The following is a 21,207-nucleotide window of genomic DNA, read 5'->3' as shown; positions in this document are numbered from 1 at the left end:
TTCGTTAAAAAAAACCCCAAGCAGTAACGCCCTTGCCTGTGCCATCGTTTTGCCGCTGTGATTTCCAAGAGCGTGAACTCGATTCGAACGGCCGCTGCGTCTTCCTGGGCATTGCTGCGCAGCCCCAATCTCACAGCTCCGTAAACCGTCCCCGAGTCCCTGGTGTACGTAAATGCCAGGGGAGGAGGGGGCGGCGCAGAAGGGACCCCCCAGCCCCTTTCCCTCCATCCTTGACCTCCTGATGCCGTGTATGACCTGAAGAGAAGTAGGGACGCGCCAGGAAGCGTGTACCGCAAGCGATGGCAGATAGCGGTAGTCTGCAAATGAGGAAGTCCATGCCGGTCTCCCGTCCGCGTCGCCGCTTCAGGTGCGCGCTGGCCGAGGGCGGCAGCTCCTTCGGCTTCTCAAACGCCGGCCGGAGGCTTCATTTCTGTCTTCATTCAGCTCTGGAGCTGGCAGGTCGTCAGCGGGCAGCGTGGGAGGTGTCACCGCTTTCTCTTTGGGTGTCGTTTTAGGAAAAACCTGAGGTGCGCGTTTACAGCATGCTGGGCCGCGTTACAACCGGGCGTTCCCCGCTCCTGTGCCTTGAGCGCGTCTTTCGGCTCTCGCTGTTTCGGGTGAAGAGCGTCCTGCTTTGGTTTAGAAACGCCCGTGTCTCAGCGTGGCCGTGCCCCGCGACAGCCGCTCCTCGGGTCTGCGCAGATCCCTGCGTTTCCTTCAGGCTCAGAGGCCTATCGGACGACTTCTGTTTTCCTTTTGTTCGCTCAAGCGAGCCGTTGGGATCTTGGCTGCCGTTTTGAGCGTAGGCCGAGCCCGAGCATCGGAAGGGCGACAGTTACATTACTAACTTTCTTCTTCCCAAGGAGAGCGAAACAAGGCACCGTACAGGCCCGAAACGCAACGGTTAGTTGGCAGAGCAAACCGGTTTGCAACGCTGCGGTTTTATGGAGGCGTTTCCTGTACGCGTCTCTCTAACGCCATCGGCTACGACGAGCCGGCTGGAAAGACAAATCTTCCCTTGAGGAGAGTCAAACGGAAGCGTGACCTTTTCCTGAAGGAGGGATGCCCTGGAGGGGGAAAGTTAAAACCTACCAGTTAATCTTAAATTTTCTTTGGGAAACCGTGGCGCGTGGCAGGTGAGGCAAAGCCTTCCGCCGCGCTTGAGCGGAACGAAGGGCAAGTCAGCCCTGGCGCTGGGACGCGCCATCTCCAATCCTGAAGACGTGACGGTGCTGGTACCTTTGGAGGGTGTGTTTGAGAGCTCGTGCTGCCTCGGATCCTGGCAGACAGGGTTTGCAGCTGGGGGCAGCCGCAGGAAAGACGGGAAAAGCCCTGATGTCTGTCCGTAGGAAGCTGCAGCCGTCTGAATAGAGACGTTTCTCCCGGTGCTGACTTGGACTCGGTGCGGGCCGGCTGCTCGTCAGAGGCTGACAGTTGTTTTCCCGCAGATATCGAGGCTGTCGTTCTATGGTGGCTTCTCACGTCATCGTCCTACGACAAGTTATGCGATTAAGGAAGCAGAGAAAACGGCTCTCCTTTTATTCGCCTTTAGCTTTCCTCGCGGGATAAAGCTTTGCCTCCGGACACCGAAGCTGACCCGATACGTAGGCACGTCTTTTTGCTACTTAACTTCTTAACAAATTACTGTCGCGTTTGTCTCCCCAACGTGACGTCGAGACGGCAGGGTCGTTTCTTCGCGCAGGAGGCTAAGTTAGAGAGGAGCTTGCTTGCCTTTCAGGATGATAAAGAAACACGTAGGTGCTTTTAACAAATGTCAGCCAGGTGCCTGTTATATTTTGGGCTAGTCTGTTCAGCACATCGCAGCTCGTGGGAGGGCCACCTGGGACCGCCGTCCCAGCGGCGCGCGCGGCGGCCGCTGCTGGCACCCAGCGGCCGCGGGTGGGAGCTGTGCAGGAGGCGCCCGAGCTGCCTTTCCTGCTGGCGAGAACGCAGACGGGCTTTCCGTACGCCGCGCAAAACAAACCGGTCCCAAGCCTGAGCGAGAACTTGAAATGCGGTGGTAGCCACGAGGAGGAGGGGATATCAAAACCGAGCCGCGTGCTGTTGCCGGGTTCGGTAGCTATCAAAAGGTGGAAACGGCTGGTCCCCGTGGCAGGACCCGTATCGCCTCCCTTTACAGTGGCCTGGGAAAGGACGCTACTGTTTATTCTGCCTTTCAAAATAGCTGAGGGATTTTTAACATTTAGCATCATTCAGGGACTGTGCGGGGAATACTGCAAGAAAAAAAAACTCCTAGACTTTGCGCTCTCCTTCATTTCCGCATTGAGACAGCGGGTTTAGTTGTCCAGAAGACATTTGAGAGAGGCAGGAGAGAACAGCTTTAGTGCATCTGCTTCCAGACAGGTAGGTGGGAAAGCAGGTGTTAACGGTAGATGAACGTGATTTTTTTTTTTTCCTCTCTCTCTTATTTTATTTTATTTTTTAGAACCTGAAATACAAGATTTTCTTACACAAGTCACCATAAGCCAAGCTTCTTTACAGAGCATCGCTGGTGCTAACATATCAGGGAAAAAAAATCAGCAGAATTTCTGTGCTCTGGAAATATATTTTGCATCGTATCATCATCTGCGCTATCTTTAAATACTGTACCCTGCTCAGCCCTTTCAGAATTAATGTAAACATACCAGACGTTAGTTCAAACCAAGTTTGAACTTTCCTTACGCTTTGCCATCGTTGCACGGCTGCTTGGCTGCTGGCTTTCCCGCAGCTCCTTAATGGTTGTGTTTGAATGTGAAGGTGGTTGTTGATCAGTCGCATCGACTTAATCCCTTGTCGGTCTTTCTAGGCTGTCCTTTGCTGTGAACCCGGCTGCCTTCCTGTGTAGATAGGAGTATAGTACTTGATTGCCAGGTGTTGATGTGGGGGATCTGTGAGAGAGCTTTTTATTTTAATATTAGGGGTGCTCTTTTTAAAATAAGACAAAACACAAAATAAGGAACACTAATTCCCCGTTTTTGATTTTTTAAAATTTCATATGATTGATACTTATATAGTATTTTGACTCGTTACTGCACGTAATGACCTGTCTACACCCAGTCTGAAAGCAGCACTCGCCGCACCGCTAGCTTTCATCTCCCCGGCACCCCCCACCTTGCTCTTAGTTGGATGGATTGGTGGCTGTTGTGTTAGATGGGTTACTAAGTACAAAAATGGGACAGAAGTAGAAATGGTTAACTCACCAAGCCAAACGATGTCAAATCCATTTGTTATTCTGGAGCTAAAGCAGTTGTTCCATAGGAGTAGAAAAGGGAATTTCTTTGTTAAATGTGATGTTTTTTTTTAATTTTTTTTTCCCAGGTTTGTGATCAGCTGTAGTTTAAATCGGATGTTTTCCAATAAGAAAAACCAGAATGCTGGAGAGATTGGTCAATGGGGAAGGTCTTTCTCTGCCAAAAGGCTTGCGGGAGGTTTTGCAAGGCCCTTCCAGCAGTGTTCGTAGGGATCACAGTCTTGAAGGGGTTTGGGACTAGGAGAACTTGCTAGGGCTTGGGAAGGCGCAATCTCCAGACCTGCGTGAATCTTCCTTTGCTGGTACGGAGCTTGGATCAGAGACGAGCCAGAAGAAACTGATGAGAGCTGTTTTTCTGCAAGAATTTTTCTCTCCTGGCTTATTAACACCCAGGTCTTTTTATAGCGATCATCAGACCGCTCCTGTATGTGCTTCTTTTGAAGTGCACGCTTGCACCTCAGCTCAGCCCAGCATAGATCCTTGGCTCAATCAGCAAGGCTACGGCAGCAGCCAAATCCTTTGGGTGTTCATTTAGACATCCAAGTTGGAAGCACATGCGAAGACCATCTGAACACTTTTTCTTTCTTTTCACTTCTTTGCAGGCATTAGTTTCCTTTCAAGTTAAAATAGCCGTCCTGCTTCTGCAAGCCCAGCTTTATAAATACGGTGCCTCTAGAAGACAGAACTGGGAGGTCAAGATACAAAATCTTTTTGAAAACTTGTCCAGGGAATAGCATGTACGGAAAACATTGACTTCCTGATGGAGACTGTCCGGGGGGGAAGCGAGCGTTCAAATGTGTTAGGAGTCCTTCCTGAGCAGTGTATCTGATGATGTTCATTATTTTATTATTGTTATTATTATACATTTTTATGCCCTTCCTGTTGAAGGAGCTTTTTGCTGCACAGTGTTTTCATCTTTTGTTTTCCCCTTCCAGTTTGAGCGGCACGATCCGGTGGACGGGCGGATCACGGAGCGCCAGTTTGGCAGCATGCTGCTGGCTTACAGCGGGGTGCAGTCCAAGAAGCTCACCGTCATGCTGAAGCAGCTCAAGAAGCACTTTCAGGACGGAGAGGTCAGTGGTGGTTGCAGTGAATCTGGGAAGTTTGGGTGCAGCCAACCCCCGCTGCGCTGAGAAATGAGCTAATAAACTCAGTAACCTTCACCGATGGCGATTGCCACAGGCTCGTCCAACATAAGCATGGTTGAATGATGCTTGATAGCAGAGATGGACAAAACGTGGGGCAGTTTCATGCCCTCACTGTGAATAGGGCTGAGATGAGGAAACTGTTTTTCCTTTAAGCTGTAGATTGACATGCAAGGGTCTTTCCCCGCACTAAGCAATCTTTGTCTCCTAAAGAAAAGCACCTGCACCTTGTTAGACAGTGCAAGGAGACGTGCTGACTTGGCAGACGATAAATCCTTTAAGCGAGAGCAATGCAGCGATCGGTGTCCGGATCAGAGTGTGGGCTTCTCCATATTCAAATGGAAGCTGCAGTTTTAAAAACTGATGCTTGCTGAACAGCGCTCTGGGTCTGGAGCCGGGATAAACATTAAAGATGTGTACCTAGTCGCTGGCGTGACCTTGGATTAATTAGCTGCCATGCCTGGGCAATTTGTTATTGTTATGAACTTATATGAAAAATTATTTGAATTGCTCATGATTTAGAGGGGAATAAGGCTGCAGGTTCTGCACTAGTTCATTTAGTGAGAGACCTCGGAGTAACGCATCCATACTGAAAGGATGTGTTTTATCAGGTAAGGAAAGTGTGCAAAATGACTGCAGTATTAGGATTTCGTGTCTGCTTCTATAAGGATGGATTGTTCTTTTCTTAACTACGTCATGAACAAGCAATTAACCAAAACGAGAGCAGATGGAAGATCTTTGCCTATGTGTTGGCGAGGCCTGACTGTTTTAGAGCCACTTCCTTGTGACACCAGAACTGTCATTTATGTCTTAATTGGTTTAGATGCAAAAAATCGTAGGAAACATTAGAACTGGCCAGATTCTAGTTGGTTTTGGTCCCTCTCGTTCCATTTCAGGCCCAGATGGTGCTCCTGCCAGCTGCAATGGTTTTCAGTGCCTTCGGGGACTGACTACCTGGCTTCGAAGTCAGTCCTTGATCTCTCCTGACACAGCACGGAGGCTCCTTGTGTTTGAACACCCCCAAAATGCTGATTTTGCTTGGGGTGCAAGCGAAACCCCGTCAGCAGTATCGGTATTTCAGAAACTTCTCCATCTGTCCCAACACCAGGTGGAAGTCCAAACTCCGGTGCTGTACCGACGCATTGCTTTAAGACAAATAGTGCCAAAAGCTAACCAGTTAAAAACTGGAGGGAAACGTAAGCAAGCCAAAAGGAAATGTTGTGGAGTTTGTGCCAGAGTGCGCTCGCCTGCCCTGGGAGTTGGTAACTGCAGTGCGTGTCTAGCAGAAGACAGCAGCTCTGTCATTGCTACATTTCCAACTATCAGGTCTTCTGCTGTGATTTGTTTGTTATATGTATATGTGTGTATATATAAGTAAAAATAAAAAGCAGTAGGCAGGTGTATGAGAAATTGGATAGAGGGAGTTATTTTGGGGGGATTTCTTGCAGAAAATATTTCCCACCTTCCATGTGTAAGTCAAAAACCTGACATATGTGGCAGAAGAACTTTTTTTTCTTTTGCCGTATTACTTACCCCAAAATCAAAAGGTTACAGATCTGCCAAAACGTATTTCTATTTGTAGATGGCAACCAGATTCATAACCAGTCTTTTTCTTTCTTTATTCCAAGGACTTCTGTGGAGAGAAACTGGGGAACAGTACCAAATTTGACACTTGCAAGAAAGAGAATTGGTAGAAAACACGTAATCCTTAGGCCGAGTGAAATGAAACACCGAAAGTCCTGAGATCAGGCAGCCGCTCTATTAGCAAGTACAAGGTGTTTAATGTTTTAGGGCGATGTAAAGGATGCAAAAAATACCAGCTGCTTTACACTGGGGGCAGATAAACCCTCTAGCAGCAAGGGCATTTCAAAGCCAATGACTATGTGGGGGGCTAGCGAAGTGCGGCAGGTAGATCATCCATTGCAGCACGTTTTAGCTCACAGAAAATCCAGTCTGGTGTCTAACTTTGCATCATCTTTGTATGAGAAGCGTTCCCCCCGCCCACCATTAGGGTATTTTAGAATATAATATCCCTTGCAGGTTTGAATACAGCACTTTGTATCTAAACATGCTTTCTGCTTTTATTGGGATGACCCTGTTGCAGCTGTTAATGTTTTTGTGGTTTACTTTTTTCCCATTTCTGTAGAAATAAAGCTGCCATGGACAGAATGACATTACTCACCTTTCTGGATAGTTTACTCAGGAAAGCGCTTGCCTAGATTCCCTGGTAAATGAGTAATGAATATGGTATTAACCTAAAGAGCGGTCTTGCGCTTGACATTGCAGAAGCTTCATGCCAGAAGCTTTGCCATTGCTTCCTCCTCTGTGACTGTAACCGAGACAGATATCTGCAGAGCGGGCGGCTGCTTGGGTCGGGCTGAGCACGAGTCGTGTCCCGCGAAGGGGAGCGGAGCCAGCGCTATCCGCTGCTCTTCCCTTGCGTCCCGGACCTCAGAGAGATGTTAAAGCCGCCCAGGCGTTTCGCTGTTTATGCTGCAATAATTTCCTGTCGCTGAGCACCGTGTTGATCAGAGCACTTTACAACGTGAACGTGCTTTGCAGGAAGATTTTTTTTTTTTTCCCCCCCTCCAAATCCCTTCATTTCACACTTGGCTAGCCTACTTTTATAGCAATACGGTGTCATTACCAGCACAGTTTACTAACCTGCTGCAACTGCACTGTGCACCTCAAGCAGCAGGAAATTTGATTTGCTATTGCTTTCCAAAGGAAGCTAGAGTAAAATAATTGTATTGGTGAGGTGTAGGAAGCGGGGTGGCAGCAGTAGGTAGAATTTTCCGAACCTATCTGGGAAGCTTTCTAATCCAGCTTGGAAATACAATTTGCCCTGCCACTGTTTTATTATGAAATCCACCAAACAACATCCTCATTGTCCAATAGAGTTATCCTTTATGTGCAAGGCAATCTTGACAGCTTCCAAAGGGTTAAAGCTATGATTTTAATCTAATCTTCAGCTATTTTTCCAATATCATTTTATTCTGTGTTCCTGCTTTTAGGAATATTTTCTTGTACTGATTGATCATCTGCTCTAATTTTTATTTCTCTTGAAGGGGAAAAAAATCCCCCCTCAGCCTGGATGCAGGAACTCGGCGTGTTCTTTGGCACTGCCGCACTCTAATTTGTTTAAAATTGCGTACGATCCTTCCCGTCGAGTTTCACTTGCACAGCTGCTTTTCTCCTGGTAATGGACTTAAGTTGTCGCAGCCGCAGGTGAAATATCGGGTTCAGGTCTCCCTAAGCGCTAGACAACCGAGGTGATCACAGAATCGTTTAGGTTGGAAGGGACCTCTGAAGATCATCTAGTCCAACCTCCCTGCTCAAGCAGGGTCACCTAGAGCATATTGCCCAGGATCACATCCAGACGGGTTTTGCATATCTCCAGGGAAGGAGACTCCACCACCTCTCTGGGCAACCTGTTCCAATGCTCTGTCACCCTCACAGTGAAGAAGTTTTTCCTCAGGTTCAGGTGGAACTTCCTGTGGTTCAGTTTGTGCCCATTGCCTCTTGTCCTGTTGCTGGGCACCACGGAGAAGAGGCTGGCCTCATCCTCTTGACACTCCCCCCCCTCCAGATACTTGTACACGTTGATGAGATCGCCTCTCAATCTTCTCTTCTCCAGGCTGAACAGGCCCAGCTCTTGCAGTCTTTCTTCATAGGAGAGGTGCTCCAGCCCTCTATTCATCTTGGTAGCCCTCCGCTATGTGATCTTCAGAAACGATTCGTTCAGGTCTTCTTCTATATGTGCTTCAAGGGGGAGTGCAGCAGGCATACACTTGAAGAAAGCTCTCCAAGCAGCAACTGGGTGATGTGTGGGTTTTTTTGTTTTTTTTTTTTAATGTGCATGTTATCCACATGTGCATTTTGCCAACTCATCCTTTTTGCTCTGGATTCATGAATCCAGCGGTGGCAAAACCTGCAGTTGCACTAGCTGAAAGCGTGCATACTGTGAGACACGTATGAGCCACGTTGCAAGTGAAGGTAGGAACAGGTTGAAATACTTTCATAGTAGATTGCAAATCTTCTGTAATTCTCTTATTTAAAACTTGAGAGGCGCTGTGTCTCTGTAAGATGATTTAAAAGGTGCTTTTTATTTCAGAGTGATAGGTCACTTCTTCCCTGGTTTGATGGAAAGGGTGAATTTGTTGGGACTGCTCTGAGCAGGGTTACAGTAGATCGTATAAATTTATATTTGACAGTTCCAGCTGAATGCGTTTTCTTCCATTCAAACGGCGAATCTGTTTTATTATGTATGAGACTTTTAGTGTCTCGGTGTATTGATCTGTCTTGCGAGACAGGACAGGAGGAGCCTGAACTTGAACTCATCTTGCCATGCTGATGTATCGCTCCAAGGAGGACGTGTGAGTGCTGATGACCCAGGTGATGACATACGTCCTCTGTGGCCTCAAGCACTGTGTTCGCTCAGGGCTGCTCACGCTGAAGTTTGGAAGCTGTTGTTCTTATTCGAGCACTGATGCGGTTCTGCTGGTGTTAGCCAGGGGAAAAGGGTTGCTAAAGGCAGGACTTGAGGGCTGTGGGACTCAGGTCTCGGGGGAGAGCTTGCCAGCACCTACTCTACCTCTCTACCTTTGTGCTCGCCTGGGTGCTGACCCTGCATCGACGGGACTCAGGAGGGTCGCAGGTTGTATGCACTCAATTAAGAGCGTGCAGCTTATCACCATTGCAATGATGGAGCCTTTGTGTTTCTGTCTGTCCATCAGTTGTGCTAGGACATGGCAGTGCAATGGGTGAGGGCATCTCAGGATGTGCTTCCATGGCTAATCGGATGGCCGGGCCACCTCAAGTATGTCTGGACGTGCTGCGGTCGAGCCCTTGAAATAACTTCGTGCTGTTGAGTTACTTTGTCGTTTGTAATCCGAGCGCTTTCCTCAACTGTAAGACCTACTCTTTTGCTTTGTTGTAGGGGCTGACATTTGAGGAGGTGGAGAACTTCTTTACGTTTCTGAAGAACATAAATGATGTGGACACGGCTTTGAGCTTTTACCACATGGCTGGAGCTTCGCTCGATAAAGGTATTAAAACTTGTGAGATGGACAGAGCCTGAAAGCTCAGGGAAACGTTCTGATGTGGTATGTTTGGACTTTGGATGCTGCTAACAAGCCTAGTCGGACGGATTAAAAATGTACTGAAATCACACTTCCTCTCATAAAGGGAAGCTTTAACCTGCTCCGGTGCATGGATGAAGAGGGATTTTAGCTTTTATACTTCCCCCGTATTAGATACAGAGGGGAAAAAGTGCTAAAATTTATTGCCGTAATAAACTAGTAGTCTACAATATCACTTTTCATCAGAATTATTCAGGTCTGCTGTGTGCAGAGGCAAACACGGCCTAGTGAATATAGCGCTGGCTGTGTTACCGGGGCCTGGGCAGAGCAGGGTTTCTTCTAAGTCGTCTTTGGAGTGACAGTGTTTTCTGCTTTTATGAAGTACTTGAAAAATTATTGTTGGACATGACAAGTGGTATTACAGCAAGTTTTGTCCAGAGCCTCTTTTGTGGAGTTCCCCATGATTGGTGCGGCAATAACCCTAAATGGTAGCGGAGTTCCTGGGAACCGTTTTTTGCTTTGACTTTGCTTGAAAATAAGGGCTCCTATCTCGTGGCCAAATGCTGCCCTTGCTGATCTAAAATCAAAGTAGTGGTGAGCACCTTTGGAGCGTCCGGGCCCAGTGGAGGGTGGAAGGAGAGCGCTGGATGGGGAGCCCACCTGCATTTTCTTACTGGCTCTGTCTTTCACTTGGGGACCCCGCTGAGTGCCCCGACTGAGCGTTAAAGTATCTCCAGAGCAGGCTTTCTTCAAATAACCCATAATCCAGAGAGAACGTGGCCAGAGGCGCTGGCTAAATGACTTGAAAGCTGGGGTTTCCTGGGGAGATTTGTAATAGTGTGGTTTATTGACCCAACCAAGCCATCTCCTTCATCTCACCGTGCGTTTTCTATTCTGAACTAATCCATCGCAGGTATGTTCTTGGGTCTGAACGTACCGAAGGTCTGTACCGTACAATTTAAAAAAAAACCTTGAGTTCTCTGCGGTCTTTATCTGTCACAAGTGCGTGCCTGTCTTGTGTCTAGATCTCTTTTTGAAAGAATAGTTTTTCAAATGCTCAGACTGGGGATATAAGAAACCACTGCAAACTAATTAAAAGTTTTTTGAAGTTTAATGGAAACTCTTGTTCTCTCCTTAAAAAGTTAAAGCTGATTTATTTAGACAGCTGCGAAATCAAATGTTTTGGGAACAAGTTCCTCTCTGAACTGTTGCCGTTGTGGGAGTATTGAGACATTAATAGGTTTTGGGGCAGTAGAATTACAAAGAGAGTCAAACATGTCACATCTCTTCTTCCATGTGTCGACAGCCCTTCTTGGCTTTGATTTTTTTTTTTTTGAGATCACCTGTACTCTTTATTTTAGATCATTGTGTCTTTAAGCCTTAACTTAAAAGAACCTGATAGGTTCTTCCTTTCATTTAAAAGAAAAAGCGAGCAAGGAATGCTGTATATTAAATAAGGATCTGCTCCTGCACAGAGCCCCCTCTGCAGCGTACCGCGAGCAGGTAATAGCCCAGAGAATCCAAATTTCTCAGACTGTCTGTAATAAATTAGCAGTTGCAGTAACAGTCTAAATATTCCCCACATATATATTTGGGGAATATTTAGACCCACATGCAGTTGGTAAATCAATGTGATTGCTGTTTAATTATGTGCAATTAATGAGTTTGTGCTGGAGCCACAGACCTTGATCTAGGAGTCCTTTGGCTGAAGTAAGAAACCTTGGAGAGGCTTTAGGCTGCTTCACTCCCCTAGAAATCAAACAGGTCCGGAAGCAGCAGAGAAAGGTCCAGTCAACACTCGTTTGGCAATTGTGGAAACTAGGAAGGAGAAATCCCTGCTTATTAAAAAACAACAAATGTAAAAATCACCCCTTTTTTTGAAGGGAAAAAAAAAAAGAGGATAGTTTATATGCCACATAAATTGTTCCTAGCCTAATGCAGCAAGCTCTCTTGTTATGATTTGAGAAATATTGTTTAAAATGAAACAGGAAAAAATGAATGATGCCGAACAAGCCATAGCTTGGTCAGCTCATTCGCCCTGTTAAGTTTAGATAGGCTATTGTGTTAAACAGATCATAAAATTGTATTTTAACGAAGCCCAGAATGACACATAGCTTACTAGCTGGTCTATCTTTGATTTTTTTCCAGAAACGAAATAGCAATCGTTCTCTTAAATCATAAACAAATCACAGTTAGAAAACTTTCCCAGCCAGTTGGCCTGGGCTCGCAGCTGGCAGCAGGCTGGAGCCGAATTCATCACTTCTTCCCCTTTCGAGGAGAGGGTGTGAATTGCACTTTCTTTTGGCACCCTCTGCAGCCAGACTCTCCAAGGAGCTCTTGCGCTGGCACCGGGAGAGAGCGATGATATAACTCCTTTGTATTTTAGGGCAAGGCGCAGATGCAGTTTGATAGAGAACATCAGCTAGGCGGGGGCACAGCGAAGAGACTGCATTTTCCATCAATGACTCGTGGCCTGAAAACGCAGTGAGATATCTGCTCCAAAGCCCTCCTCCCCTCCTAGGTGAGGGGGAAGTGGCCCAAAACGTATCCCGAGCCACTTGAAGGGACGCCCTGCTATGGCATTGATATTCTGTAGCTCTGTGGGTGATGTTTTAAAGAAGCTGACGGTAAAATGCATGGGGTGGGGGGGGTGGTATTAAATGCCCTGCCTGAAGGAGTAATGTTGCTTTCTGAACACTAGCAGAGTGACCGGGGAGCTTATAAGAGCAGCATTAAAGGACGGAAATCATAGAGTTTCGAGCAGTACATGACACGTGTCTGGAGTTCAGCTTTAGCAAGAGAAGGAAATAAGGTATTCGGATAACTTGGGCTAAAACATCTGGCTATTATTTTGGCCAAATGTGTGAACAGTCTGAAAACAGAGGGGGGAAAAAAAACCCTAAAGCTTAGCATCTGCTTAGATTCCAGCCCGTCTCTGTAGCGCGTAGAAAAGATGCGTTTGCAGGCGCGCTTCGCAAAAACATTGCGCACTAAGTAATTCTGAGGATTTGAGTGGAAAAAGATAACAGCTGTGTAGTATGCATAAATATTACAAAAAACATTTTATTGCATAAAATACTCAGAAGGCTCCCGAAAGGAAGGAATGTGAGATTGCAGGAATTTTAAAAGAAGAATGGCTTTCCAAGGTATAAAAGTAGAACTCATTTTCTGTGGCGTAAAATCCGGGAGACTCCTCTGCACAAAAACCGATGGAGCCATCTCCAAATCTAAATCTTGACCAGATCTGTTTTAAGAGAGAGGTTTCCCCACAGAGAGCGCGGTTCATTTTCCTAAATTGTAAAGAAATGACTCTTAAGGAGATTGACTTTCAATTTTATTTGCCTCATCGAGATATCTTGCCGTCTGGAGCACGTGCATCAAAGAGGAAAGGAAAGATGCTTTCTCAGCGTTAAGACCCCTGGCGCCTATACGCCATCCTGCTTCCCGCGGGGCTACGGGAGCGCTGGGGGTTGCAGCGCCCGTACGGCTGATTAGCTGCAGCAGCGTACAGGGGCTTGCTGCTCGACCGGAGCCCCCCGTTTCTGTGCCGGCACGGAAGATAAAAGCTTACTGGGACCTCTGCGGGAGACCTATAAATATTGCATTATAGCCATGTAATTTATAGGCCTGCTCTGTTCTGTTTTGGGGGATGTGCGATTCTATTATAAAAGCAAAACTGAGCAAGCAGGCAAAGTCGAAAAGGGAGGAAAAAAATATATATATCTTTAGCTGCCAATTCCTGTGCTGTCGAGGGTTAGGTTTCGGGCTAGGAGGTAAAAGAAGAACTCAGCTCTCCCCAGACCTGTTCCCCCACCTCGAGGGCGGCTGCGAGGACTCCTCTGACGTCCCCCGCGCCGCAGCCATGGCTCTCGGGCGACCGGTTTTCCGGCTTTCTCATCGCTTCTCGAGCAGCGAGTCGGGACGACGCCGAAGTGGGTCAGCGCTGCCGTAGTGCCCCAGCGAGGGTTTTGCAGCAAAGGCAACGGCAGAGCTGTTTTCCAGGGGCCCCTTCCTTCCTCCCTTCCTCATCTCATGCTTCTGTTATCAGCTGGTTTGGGGTTTTGGTTCGGTTGTTTTTTGTTTTTCCTTCCTCCCCCCCGTCACGTTGCCCTCCACTCGTCCTGTGTGGGAGGACACCTGAAACTGTCCTCGATTGTCACATAGCTCCACAGCCTCTTTCCCAATGGCTCGGGGGGGCTGCGGGAAGGTTTCTCCCGTTTTCTAGAGGCCGAGCTCGGGGCGAAGCGTGTGGGAGCGCTCCGGAGGGTGGGCGATCCGTTTTGGCTGGTGGGCGACAGTGGCAGGGCTTCATCCACCTGCATGGGGGTTTTTTCCTCCTCTTTTTTTTTTTTTTTTTTTTTTTTTTTCCTTTTTCCCTGTGCAGCTTTTTTCTCCAAGCTCTAGTGATACCTTCACTGGTTTGGCTTGCCCCAGCGGTTCAGCAGAGGGGACCAGCAGGTTGCTTTGATTCTTCTCCTGGCTTTGAGGAGCAGCTGGTGCTTTTGTGCAGGGGCCGGTCCAAGGAGAGGTCAGCTAAAAGCAGCCGTTTTGAGACGAGGGGACTTCTTGAAGGGCCTTCAATGTTCCTGGCCGTCCATCCCTGCGTGGAGCACCTCGAGCTATGGGTGCAAGAGCCCGAGGGAAAGGCGACCGGTGGCAAGGTTGGGGATTTGGCCTGGCCTGGTGCGTAACCAGCCTCGCTCGGGCCCGGACAGGCTTTTGCTCGTTTTTGGGGAAAGGCATCTGCAACATGTGTCTGGGGAAAGTCACTCATCTCTGAGACAGATGCCCCTCACGGTCTCCCTGGTTCTCCAGGTTCTCACCCCCTTCCGTTGCGCGTGGGGCAGGGTGTCCTGCCATCCGGCTGGCTCTCGGTAGGGCTCTCCGCAGAGCCGTGGGAGGCGGTTTCCATCTGCCAGCACCAGCGGGTCCCCTTCTCCGTGCGCCGCTGGCGGTCGGACAGACCGCTGTTGGATGGACCTCCGTGCGCAGGCTCAGGCCGGAGGCAAGGAGGAAAGGAGAAAGGGGACTTGGAGGGACCACTGACACAACGCTCTCCACAATTTCTGAAAGGCCAATAGCTCTGCAGTAGGGGAACAGCGCAAGAAACATGCTGCGGGTGAAAGCAGAGGCGTGTTTTTGTTGTTTCAGTTTGATTTTTGCGTCACGCCACTTCTCTCGACTGCTCGGCTGAAGCGGCGCTCCGAGATCACACGTGTTTTGGCTGCGTTCATCTCCCTTCATTTGCACTGTTTTGGTGCCAACTTTCCATTCGTTCAGCTCTTTGCAAACTATCGATTTACATCGCTGGAAAGTAACAATTTAGAATTGCAAAAATATGTTTTTTCATTAGTGAGGGTTGCTAGATTTCTCTTTAAAAAAAAAAAAAAAAAGCGATTGCAAAAAAAGACAAATCCTGTTACTCTTCTTCCCAGACTCTCTTCTCCCATCTTTGCTCTGTGTGCCATCACCGTCCTCGATTTTAATATAAAATTCCCTTATTCTCTAATGAAATTGACAGAAGTTCTGCTATAAACATAGTTTCCTGCTCCGATTTAGGCCCCGAGGGTGGTTTCGGCGCTGTTGCGGTATCACCGGGGCTGTCGTGGTGTTGCTATGGAATTGGTTGGGAAATTCCTTTTGCTAATAACTGTGCCAAGAGCGGCGTGTTTCCGTAGACGCTGCCAAGTACTGTAGGCTGCCAGGGCTTTGCGGGCGAGCGGAGGAGGCGGCAAGACTCCTTCCTGGGACGGCGAACCCTATAAAACCCTCAACGACGCTGTTGTCAAGTAAAGCCCCAGGCTGGAGCCCAGAATTTCTGCCTTACCTTCACGGATGAGACCGTGCAGGTTGGCTGTTGGCGTTTTTGCCTGATAGATGCCCCCAGCGCACCCTTCGGCGATGTTATCTTCCCGTTCCCTCAGCCAAATAGGGCACAAATTAGGATGTACCGATGCAAAAACCCTTCCGTGTTATCAAGCGCGGTTCTAGCAGGCGGGTGTCCGGCTGCCCGACTCGTCGCCCGGCCGATGGTGGCTCTTTAAAGCTCTCTTTTAAAACGGCGCTTTGATTGGAACGGGGAAGCGGAGCAGGATGCTTCAATGCTGGCAAAAAAATAACTGAGCTGTTCTTCCTTCACGTCTTCCCCCCCCCCCCAATCTATTAAAACAGTTGTCTTATAGAGTACTGTCTTCGCAACACTTGAAAGGAGCTGCCTTCTCCATCAAGCCCATCAGGAGAAGTTAGACGTTTCCCACCTGGTGTTTACTGTAGTCCCGAGCTGACGACTTCTGATTTTGCAGCCAAAGGGTGGAAAAAAATTCCCATCTAAGCATCTTGAATGTTTTACTTGAACACAAAGCTAACAGGCTTCAGTGCTCGCTGCCTGAAGCGCCCTTTCCACCCGCTGTTCCTTGTTGCCTTACAAAGCAACGGCTTTGAGGGGCCCAGTTTGGAGGCGTGTGTTGGACAGGCTGGGGAGACACCTTATTTCAAGCCTCTTTGAGCAGCGCCTGTTTTTGTAAAGGCCGTTTCCCGCGGAGGAACAGCGTTTCTGCGCCCGGCGGGCTGCGGCGTTGCGCTAACGTTGTGCCTTTGCTTCCCTCGCAGTGACGATGCAGCAGGTGGCCAGGACGGTGGCGAAGGTGGAGCTCTCCGACCACGTGTGCGACGTGGTGTTCGCACTCTTCGACTGCGACGGTGAGTGACCCGAGCCTCGGGAACCGCTCTCGGCCGTGTCCGCTGCCCACGTGGGCGAGAGTTTATCCAGGTGACAAAATACAGAGAAAAAGTGATAGCCGTGAAAGTCGTCTGGAGCGCTCTTTGGGATTTGGCTGCATCAGAAATGTTTCCTTCTCGGGAAAGCGTGTGCGGGGCTGTGTTCGCAGAATCACAAACAGTTGAGGCTGGAGGGGACCTCTGGAGATCATCTAGTCCAACCCCTCTGCTCACGCAGGGTCACCTAGAGCAGGTTGCCCAGGACCCTGTCCGGATGGCTCTTGAATTCATCTCCAAGGATGGAGACTCCACAACCTCTCAGGCAAGCTCATATCACTACCAGAGGTTTAAGATACTTTTGTTGCTCTTTTTGCATCAGCTAAAGCAGAGAAATACTCTTAAAAAGTTGAAATCAGTCATGAGAGACAGACCAAATTTAAGATGAAATTTAGAAGACTGTTTTCACCCTCTCTTCACCTAGTTGACTTTTCTTGCCCTGCTCTTCAGCTCTGTTGTCTGGAGACGGAGAACAGACTTTCAGTTGTCTGCACTCGCATTGCCCATGTCTTCGTGGCCTTGTGCGTCGTCCTGCGCTGCGTCACCGCTGGCGCCTTGGGCTGTGCTTGTGCTCAATGTCCCTGCCTTCCTCGGAAGGGCACCTGACGGTGCACAGCTACCTATATGTTGCCTATATGTCCCTATGTGTTGCTTATAAAGCAACACAGCGGAAAGCTTACTGCAGAGACAAAACAACTTGTCTGCTCTCCCGAGAAACTCTTACATTGAAAAAAAGGAGCTATTGTGTCCTAGTGTTGGAAATTAGCCTATCTGGCACTCCGTATTGCCAAAGCCCTGTACAAAAGCCACTTAATTAACGGCAGCTCGGTGCCCTGCTGGGAATTTTGCTCCCAACAGCTGGCTTTGCTGGCCTGCAGAGGCCGAAAGCACGCCGGGGTAGCAAATGCCGAGGTACCACGCTGAAGCCATCTCGGGTTGATTTAATGAGAGCTAGCAGAGTCTTCAGCGTCAGAGGATGATGTGGACTTCAAGAGCGGGAGTTGAAAACCAGTAGTAAGAGAGCTCCTATGGGTCTGGGGGCTCCAATGATGATTGTCGTGTTATTCAGCTCCCTTGTGCAGTGCCACCTTGCAGCAAGAGGCCTCTCCGTGCAGTCCTGAGTAAGAGGTGCCGACAGCAGCCTTTCAGCGAGGGAGCTGGTGCCGCGCGTGTGCCGCTGTGATGCCACCCTGCTGTCTAAGGGGGCTGCGGGCAGCACCGCCGAGCTGCGCCCGCCGATCTGGCGGAGGGCTCCGGCCAAAAATCCTTCCCTCAAAACCGATTCTTGCCATTGCTCCGATGGCACTTGGCCTCTTGCACCCGCTGATGGCACAGCAAGCCGCAGTTTTTTGAAGCACGTTGGCGGATGTGAGAGAAGGATACTCGTTGGCTGCGAGAAGCCAAATTCTGCATTTGTCCAAAACTGTCGAGCGACCTCGCTGCTTCCCTGGCTGTCCAGCACGTTTGCTGGCTTACGGCATCTTCCCGAAATTTCTTTTCTTTTGCTGCAGCAGTGCTGCATAAGCAAACCGTTGTTTGCTTGCTGATTTAAATATACTGGAAGAAAGCGCCCATCTCTTGAGTTACTTTGCTGTGGGTAGTCGCTCTTGGTGTCAGCCCTACCTGCTTCTCTGCACCATTTTAAAGTAAAGTTGCATCTTCATTTTATTTTTCTCTATAGTCCAGGGCCATTTTCTGATTAGATCCTCAAAACCAGATGATCCGCTTGGAGATGAGCGTGAACTGAGGGGTATCCAAGTGTTCTCAGTTTGCATCCTCTCGTAGGACAATCTGCTAAATGTTTTGATAGCAAACCTTTAGAGGGAAAGATTGTGGTTGTCAGAGAAGCCCCTGGAAAGGAAGGAATAAAGCGGAAAAGCAGTCACAGACCTCTTTATTTGGTTTCACTCTGTCAGTGTTTGTAGCCATTACTATTCACACATCAAAGACCTGCAGAGCCAGAGGGAATTTTACTCACCTCGTGATAATTTGCTGGAATTTCACTGCCCAAATTTGCATTTGGAAGTAATGCAGGGGAAAAAAAAAAACCCTTAAATTAAAAAAACTCATTCATTAAATATAACTGATGCGGTTCCTAGTACTGGCCAGAGAGATGGTGCTGTCTCTTTTGATCTGGGAAGCTGGGGAACTGATGGGCTTGTTTTTTTGAAGGACTGAAGTGCCTTATTTCTCAGTGCATACTTAATTTTAGTGCGGGGAAAGCACAGAAGTGAAGGAGAGGTCTCAGGGTTATTTTGAGATGACGTTCCCCCGACCTCCGTTCCCCTTCACATAGTTTGGTTGCTTTTTCTATGACGCTACTCAGAGGCTGAAATCAGCCGTAGCAGATGCGCGCCATGGGTAGGAGAGTAAAAAAGGCAACGTTTAACCCGCCAGAGAGGGGAAAATCGATGCCGTAACCTGCTTGGGGGCAGCCTGAAGGGGAGATGAGAGCCGCTATGACTATTTGCCCCTATAGCCCTTAAAGAAGAGTAGGGGAAGGGGTGTTAGTGTGGAGAGAGATGCCTCTCCATCCAGTTTGGGTTGGAGGGACTGGCACTGAATGCCTTAACACGGAAACGTGCTCAGGTGCGTGCGCCCTGGCTTCTGCAAAGCCAGAGGAAACTGGTAGAGATCCTTGTGAACAGGTTGCTTAAAACAACCGTAGGGTTAGCGAGACCGACCTGGTAGAAAGCTTGGCTTCCTCCAGGAAGGTGGTGGGTGCTCGTCCCTTCTCATCTCCCAGGGCTCTGAATAGAAATCCCGGAGGCCATAGCTTATTGGTGGGCCAGTGACTGTGGGATATTTGTTCCAATGTGTTGTGACCTTGTTTTTAGTATAAATTACACCGACCTAATTCTCGATAACCTCCTGTCGCTCTAATGAATCTTCCCTTCTCCTCCGTTGAGAAAACCTGTGCTCGGGTACCCTGCACTCATGGCGTTTCATGAAGCGCCCGAAGTGGAGAGCTTTCCTTCGCGTGGTGTCCCTGGGCTTGTCTTCCCGTTGGCTTCTCCGTCCTTACAACCCAAGTGCTAACGTTTCTGTGGTTTGCGGAGCTGATGGGGGACCCGGCGTGCTGGTGGGCTAAGCAGGGCAGTGACTGCAGGAAGGCGGTTAGACGCTGTGGTTGGGTGACCCTTGCTCAGTGTGACCCCCTGCGTAAAGCTCGCCCAAAACTCCCTGGGAAAGCCAGGTCTTCCCCCTACGAAGGCCTGATTTGGAGAGTTGCCCAAGGAAGGCTTTTGGTGACAGGTTGGTTCAGGGAAACGTGAACCCCCCCGTTGCACGGCGTCCACCCTTGCGGCGCGGATGCCGGCGGTACGTCGTGCCTCGTCCGTGCTGCCCTCGCTGAGGTTTCTACTGACGCTGTGAAAACCCCGGCGCTCCTGAAGCCAAGTGTGTTGAACTTGTCGCTGCAAATATCATGGCTGCTTGCTCGCGGCGCACGTGGGCGAGGGAGGCCACGTCTGTCCCTGCGCGCTCACGCTTTTGGGCAAAGGCCGGTCGCGGCAGGGACGCTCAGATTGCGGTTGCTGCAAAGACGACCCTGAGGAAGAAATCTGTGCTGCCCTTGTCCAGCCTGGGGCGATCGATCCTGTGGGGAGGCAGGTTTCTCCCAGTTCGGAAACTGCATTGCAGGTGGATTAGCGCGTATGCGAGCGGGAAGGGAGTTTGTGGGGTTTTATGTCTCTAATAATTTTTGTTCTCCTCCTAGGGAACGGAGAGCTGAGCAACAAGGAGTTTGTCGCCATTATGAAGCAGCGGCTCATGAGAGGCTTGGAGAAACCCAAAGACATGGGCTTCACGCGGCTCATGCGGGCCATGTGGAAATGCGCTCAGGAGACGGCTTGGGACTTCACCATGCCGAAACAGTAGCCGGGCAGGCAGGAGAGCCCGGCGGCGCGTGCTCCCGGAGCCCGGCGGCCCTGCGGCGCGGCCCACGGGGACCCGCAGGAGGACCTCGCGCCTGCAGAAACCGGCTGCCGGCGCCGGGCTCTGCCCCGAACCAGAGCCGAGACTGTTGATAACTGGGGAATTTGTAAACATGTTGGTAGAAATCGAAGCCTGTTGGATCCGCTGCTTCTGCTTGTGCTCCCTTAGTATTTCTCTCTCTCAGGAACAAAGAGTGGAACTGGTCAAAAGAATGTAAAGAAACAATGTAAAAAAAAAAATGTAATGATATTACAAAACGGCATGATTTTTATTTTAAATGTTCAGATTGCTCCGACGAAAGAGGCCCTTTTATAAAAAGGGGGAGGCCTCCCCGTGGGGACCCGCAGGCTGGGAGCGCCGAGATCCCTTGGGATCTGTGTCGCCGTGTTTCTTTTTACTCTTCTGTGGGCAATGTGCTCTTCTGGCTCTGGAGGTGCAGAGGCTGCTCCGGGCTGGGCCGGCTTTTCCCAACCCCTTCCCAGGCTCAGGGCAGCAGCCGCGGGGGGGGAGGTTTGCCGTTTGCCCCCTCTCACTGCAAACGGGAATTTGGGGGCCGCCGAAGCAGCGATGGAGGGGAAGAAGCGCCGGAGGGAGCTCTTGCCTGGAGCGAGCGGCACCTTCCCACCGCGTCCTCCCAGAAATAGAGGGTTTCTTGCCTAAAGGGTCCCCTTTGATTTGGCCCCTGGCCAAACGGGGCTTCAGAAAGCGGGGAAACAAATTCACGGGCGCAAAGGCCCCCGGGGGGCTGTGAAATACGACGCCCTGGCTCGGGGCAACCGCAAAGTAAAGGAGAAGGCAAAATTTCTGCTAGCTGGAGCTAGAGGGCAGCCGCCGCTCTCTTTTCCAAGCTGTTGTTTTTTTTTTTGTCTTGTGCCGGATGTAGTAGGAAGCACATGAGAAGTTTCCTAGTTTTTATTTTATTTTACTTTCAGCATAGCGCCTGGCGGAGCCCATAGCTCCTCTAGTCCTTTCCCTTGCTGGCCGCTGCTGGCAGCCCCTTCCCCTGCTCTCCTGCCCCCCG

The 21,207-nt window shown here is 49.4% G+C and overlaps 1 protein-coding gene across 6 annotated transcripts in view; it reads left to right on the top strand.

Moving 5' to 3' along the window:
- Positions 1-20,479, top strand: part of MICU1 (mitochondrial calcium uptake 1) — a 123,458-nt gene extending 102,979 nt beyond the window's left edge. For 2 of the 6 annotated variants that reach the window (XM_068951002.1, XM_068950999.1), the window contains 4 exons: positions 4,186-4,323; positions 9,335-9,443; positions 16,086-16,175; positions 19,969-20,461. In XM_068951002.1, the coding sequence (XP_068807103.1) occupies positions 4,186-4,323; positions 9,335-9,443; positions 16,086-16,175; positions 19,969-20,129 (498 nt within the window). In that variant the 3' untranslated portion in view covers positions 20,130-20,461. Of the gene's footprint in view, positions 1-4,185; positions 4,324-9,334; positions 9,444-16,085; positions 16,176-19,968 lie in introns of all 6 variants that reach the window. The other 4 variants (XM_068951000.1, XM_068951003.1, XM_068951001.1 and 1 more) reach the window with 3 other exon arrangements.
- The last annotated feature ends 728 nt before the right edge of the window (positions 20,480-21,207 follow it).

Source organism: Struthio camelus, chromosome 7 (genome assembly GCF_040807025.1).
Source record: "Struthio camelus isolate bStrCam1 chromosome 7, bStrCam1.hap1, whole genome shotgun sequence".
Classification (NCBI taxonomy): domain Eukaryota; kingdom Metazoa; phylum Chordata; class Aves; order Struthioniformes; family Struthionidae; genus Struthio; species Struthio camelus.
The sequence above is the reverse complement of the archived record's forward strand: the minus strand, read 5'-3'. Positions and strand labels throughout refer to the sequence as shown.